The 5,577-nt window shown below is 47.0% G+C and overlaps 1 protein-coding gene across 1 annotated transcript; it reads left to right on the top strand.

Moving 5' to 3' along the window:
• Positions 1–1,946: 1,946 nt before the first annotated feature.
• On the top strand, positions 1,947–5,577 carry HOXA3 (homeobox A3). Its single transcript, XM_010158500.1, has 2 exons — positions 1,947–2,539; positions 3,982–5,577. Exons 1-2 carry the CDS (start codon positions 2,068–2,070, stop codon positions 4,749–4,751), a joined length of 1,242 nt encoding a protein of 413 aa, XP_010156802.1. The 5' UTR covers positions 1,947–2,067; the 3' UTR covers positions 4,752–5,577.

Genomic DNA, 5,577 nt, shown 5'->3' on the forward strand with positions numbered 1-5,577 from the left:
GCTCAGCCCTGCCTGTCCTGCCTGCGCCAGCAAACTTCCCAGCGGCCAGGGGAAGGCGAAATATTTGATGTCGCGATCATGAAAGGCGGGTGCCTTTGTAAGATCACCGCTGGCTCGTGATTTCCTCTTTCTCCTCGGGTTGTGGTGTCTCTATTCTCTCTTTCAAAGGAATTGAGAAAAATCACACCAGGCCTCGATAGCGTCAGGAAGGAGAGGCGAGGAGCTGGAAATTGTGTGTGCGCCTCAGATCTCCATCGGTTTATTAGCTTAATAACATCCAAAGAGCCTGATTAGTGCAATAACAGGGTAGCCGCCCTGCTGTAGGTGTGTTACCTTCATTTTGTTACGATCTAACAAAGGGAATACTGTTTTCTAAGAACTTGTATAACTTGAAAGGCGTGGAATGAGCTCGTTTGGTGCATGTGTTGTGTAAGGCTTTTCGCCCCTAAGCATTTGTCCTCGTTAGATGTTGGGGGGGGGAGAAATATCTAGCTGCTGAAGTGCGGGAGAAGTGGCAAAGGAAACGAGAGCTCTTCTGATCCATAAAGACGTGGTGGTTTGTAGGGGGAGTGAGGAACACACTTTAATTTCTGAGAAGAATGTGGGTGCGTGTGGCAAGAGGTCTTAGATGGGAGATTGCGCACAGGTCTCCTCTCTCATTAATGCGGGCAATTCTTTAACTGCTTAATTTCAGGCAGGTAGCCAGTAGACTTTAATCTGGAAAAAAATCCTAGAAAGAAAGGACGGGGGACAAAAAAAAAAAAAGGGAGGGGGGACACCGACACATGGGGAACGGGGGGAGAAAGGGATTCGCTCGGGCAGGAGAAGCATTCTCTGGGTTTGTGTCCACCCTCTCCCCAGCCAAGTGACCCTCATACATCAAATTACATAGCAGTTTCCAAGACAGAACCTATTATCGCTAAGTTGGAAGGAAAGTTCAAGCCGTGGTCATGGAGATGAACGCTGGTTTTTCAGGTTCCTGGTGTGTTTTTTTCCCCCAATCCATCATGTTTTAACAGGTAGGTTCTGGCTGATTCCACGAAAAGTTAGTGTCTTGAAAATAACTGCCGCAAAACCCAACCCAACAGCTGCCAAAGCGCCCAACTTGCCCCTCCTGGCCTTGCTGACGGGGCTTCACCGGGTGCAGCCGAGGCTCCAGACTCGCTCGCGGGTGGGAGGCTGGTGCGGGGGACTGTGTGGGGCGGCCCCAACTGTGCTGTGGGCACTGAGCGGGAGCCACTGCGGGAGGTGACTGGGGCTCGCTGCGGCAGAAACCGCTACAGTTGGGGTGTGTGACCTGGGTGGCTCAGGGCAGTGTGTGAGCACGGAGGGGAGAAGGCGCTGGCTTTGTTTATTTTCCTATCGAGCATTTCATAGACAAGCCAAAATCCATCACTTGGGATCAGGGTGTGTAAATACTCCTGGCTAGGAAACCTTTCCACCCTGCTCCTGCCCCTTGCCAGACATAAACAGGAACAATCTCATGTATTTCTTTGAAGTTGTATGGAGAGCCGTAACCTGGAGAGAAAGACTAAAAATAAAAGATGCTGGTTACTGGAGAGAGTTTGATTGTAGAGCTGGAATGAAGGAAGAGCCCAGCCCCTTTGCATTACCGATTCCTCGATCACCCTTATCTCAGACTGGTATTAAAACAGTCTCTCGGTGATAAACGATCAACCCCCTTGCCGTGTGGTGCCTTGCTCTGTTTTTTAACAAGAAAGAAAAGAAAAACCCTAGAAAGCCCCTATCCCAGTGCAGCAAAGCGCATATTTGTAGCTGCCAGTAAATCCAGGCAGCTTTTATATCAAAATGCTCTGTGCCTGAGGCGAAGTCATGCTGCTAAATATTGCTGACCACTTTTTCTTTTATGGCTTTCATGTCACTTAGCTATTGAAAGTAAGATGGATTTGTACCATTTCTTCACCCTGCTCTGCTCTCCCCACACCCCAGGTCTGCCCGGAGAGGCCATTGGAGGAAGAGCACCACGTGACAGAGGGGTGCCAATGTTATTCTCCAAGGGTGTCAAGACCCTGTCAGTTTGCGAAATAAATATTGGGAAACAACGAAATGCAAAAAGCGACCTACTACGACAGCTCTGCAATCTATGGTGCCTACCCCTACCAAGGAGCAAATGGTTTCACTTATAATGCGAGTCAGCAGCAATATCCTCCATCTTCATCACTTGTGGAAACTGAGTACCACCGCCCCGCGTGCTCCCTCCAGTCCCCCGGCAGCTCTGTGTCCCACCACAAGGCCAATGACATCAGTGAGAGTTGCATGAGGACCCTCCCCAGCCAGCCTCTCCAGCCCTCTGGCCTTGCTGACCCGCAGGCCCCACCACAGCCACCTCCGTCCCAGCAGGCACAACCTCCACCTCCATCCTCCGCCTCACCATCTCAAAATGCCAGCAACAACCCTGCCCCGGCCAACCCCACCAAGAGTCCAGCTCTTAACTCCCCCACCATGTCCAAACAGATATTCCCATGGATGAAAGAGTCTCGGCAAAACACAAAGCAGAAAACCAGCAGTTCCAGTTCAGGTATGAAACAACCTCCCCTCTCTCCCTGGGAACCCCTGGGCTGGCCACACATCTGGCGGGGCGGAGGGCTATCTTGCCCACCATCACTTTGGGGAGGGGAAGAGAGGGAGGGGGCTTTTTTCCTCTCCAAATTGACCCCCTTGAGCTTTTGGAAGGGGGTCACCACCACTCACAAGGGGAGCTCCGTAACAGACCAACCCCTGCCAAAGCTTTCCTAGCTTTGCGGGATAGGTCTGAAGTGATTTTGTTTCCCAGTGGCTCAACCACTTGTGCCCTCCTGCATCTATCACATTTCCTCTTATGTCCCTCCTCCAGTAAATCATGTCAGTGCGGAGCAGCCCAGGCCTTTAGCCAGAGGCCTGTCCCAAGTACTTTGTTGGCATGGTGCTGTTAGATTAATAAGACAGTGACCTATCTCTGCTGAAGTGTAACAGGAATAAAACAGCTCATAATCACGTGCAGGCAGGATCAATGCCCGGCGTGCAGGCAGAACCTCTTCCTGTTTTAATGAGGTGATTGGCAAAGTTACAAGCCTGGTAAACAAAAATAATTTTAAAGTGCCATGAACTTCAGCCCATAAAATATTGTTTGAGGAATGGAAGTGTATAATAATGCTTTTATTACTCAAGGAAACCCAAATCAATAACACCAGTGCTAGCTCCGATGCCCAAGAGTTGAGCTTATGTTAACCTCTTCCTCCTTTTCTCTTAAATTTTCCTTGGAAACAGAGTCTAAACCTTTAGCAAATGTCTTCGCCAGTCTGTCTTTTAAAGCCCTGGTAACCTTGCTGTTTACAGCCTTCCATATCATGTATTTATTTTATTAAAAAGCCGTAACATTTAAATATGTCTATATCCCTATACGCAAGCCTAGCCACCACATGTTCTTCTTATGTATATTGTACTTCCCAATCACTACCATATGTTTGATGATAGAACCACTATACTGTCACTTCTACGCTCATGTGTTATAATGCTATATTGTAGATACCTAACTTTCAGGCATCTCTAGCTGATTGTGGATATATCAGGGTTTTTGAAAAAAGAGGGGAGCAGGTCTTTACAGCACTGGAGAACATCTAGTTCTTGAAGACCCTGATCCCACTGTGTTAGCAGAGCCATAGGTTCACCTTCAGTGTTTCTAAACCCCTGAACGTTTCCTACTTCTTCATGCAAAGCTCAAGGTGTGTTGTATCCTGTCATTCTTAAAGGAAGCAAGTACAGTCATATAGTGACACTAACTACTTGAAGGAAGTTTATTGAGGCTTGTAGCTTGGCACAACTGAGCTCATGCCATGGGGGAGCACTGTTTTTACACGTGGGCGTCCATCTCGCATCCAACCAAGAGCTGGACTCTCCAGGTGCTAGTGTTGTTGGCCATTGTCTGGTTGCCAGTGTCCGGGGTTCGCCATGCTGATTGTGTTCTTTGTGTGATTTACATAGGTGAGAGCTGTGCTGGTGATAAAAGCCCCCCAGGGCAAGCCTCCTCTAAGCGAGCCCGTACAGCTTACACAAGTGCCCAGCTGGTAGAACTGGAAAAGGAGTTCCACTTCAATAGGTACCTTTGCAGGCCACGAAGGGTAGAGATGGCTAATTTGCTCAATCTCACAGAAAGACAGATCAAAATCTGGTTTCAGAACCGCAGAATGAAATACAAAAAGGATCAAAAGGGCAAGGGCATGATGACCTCTTCAGGAGGACAGTCCCCAAGCAGAAGCCCCGTCCCCCCAGCTGCTGGGGGATATCTAAACTCTATGCATTCTTTAGTAAACAGTGTTCCCTACGAGCCCCAGTCGCCTCCACCATTTAACAAGCCTCATCAAAACACCTATGGCATCCCTGCATCGTATACCGCTCCTCTTAATAATTGCCCACCTCCGCAAAAGAGATACACGGGGACGGCAGCTGTGACACCTGAATACGATACTCATCCTCTTCAAGGCAACGGTTATGGGAATCCACATATACAGGGAAGCCCCGTCTATGTAGGGGGCAACTACGTGGAGACCATGACCAATTCTGGGCCTTCCATCTTTGGTCTAACTCATCTCCCTCATCCTCCCTCTGCCAACATGGACTACAGTGGGGCTGGGCCAATGGCCAACAATCACCATCATGGACCTTGCGATCCGCACCCAACATACACAGACCTTACCACTCACCATCCTTCTCAGGGAAGAATTCAGGAAGCGCCCAAACTCACCCATCTGTAAGAGACAGGAGTCACTAAGTGGAACACCAAGCCCCCAACTTTTGGAAAGTACTCATCCCTTCCCTTCTCTCTCTCTCTGCCCCCATTCCACGTGTCCTCCCCTTCCCTCCTTGTTTCTTTGTTTTGTTTTGTTTTGTTTCCTTTGGTAAAAGCGTTTTCTAGTTTATGTGACGTAGCAATATTTGTTGCTTGAATTGCTCTATAGTTTCACTAGTGGATATTTATCTTCTTGAACTGTAGCCTTGTGTCTCACTTTGGGAGTATGCAGAGGCTTTATACTTTACCTTCTACACTTTTATCAAAACAGGGTATATGAACAAATTTTCTATAAAAGGAATTCTTAAATGTGAATTTGTTCGTACATAATTGATCCCACGGGGAAGCAATTTTTTTTATTGCACTTCTTTTAAATAGCGAGAAAGACATCAAAAGCGCTTGGACAGGGACTCCCTGGACAATTATTAATACGTGTAAGTCTTTCAATGTGTGTATGCTGGTGAACATTCAGATTTATTTATATTTTTTTTTTTGCAAACATTGAATAATCTAAGTGTTTAAAATTTTATTTATCCCCATTTGTTCATATTTATATATATATAAAAAAATCTGTACCAGGAATTATTTACCTGGCCATATGTTACGTGGCATATCGGCACGCGTAGGAAATATCGTTTGAAAGGAAATTATAACTCCTTTTATTAAAAATGGTGATAACGATGATGATGACGATGCAATAAAATCTGGGAAAAAAGATCACGGTTTGAATAGTTATGCTTGTAACATCCAGCTAGGTGTGAAGCTGAAAAGGCTAGATTTGTTTTGAAAGT

This window comes from Eurypyga helias, unplaced genomic scaffold (genome assembly GCF_000690775.1).
Source record: "Eurypyga helias isolate BGI_N326 unplaced genomic scaffold, ASM69077v1 scaffold30129, whole genome shotgun sequence".
Classification (NCBI taxonomy): Eukaryota; Metazoa; Chordata; class Aves; order Eurypygiformes; family Eurypygidae; genus Eurypyga; species Eurypyga helias.

Bases quoted from the DNA above. Each gene is read 5' to 3' on its own strand.
- HOXA3 (XM_010158500.1), top strand. From the start codon at position 2,068: ATGCAAAAAGCGACCTACTACGACAGCTCTGCAATCTATGGTGCCTAC. The intron at 2,540-3,981 runs GTATGAAACAAC...TGATTTACATAG, and splicing joins AACCAGCAGTTCCAGTTCAG to GTGAGAGCTGTGCTGGTGAT.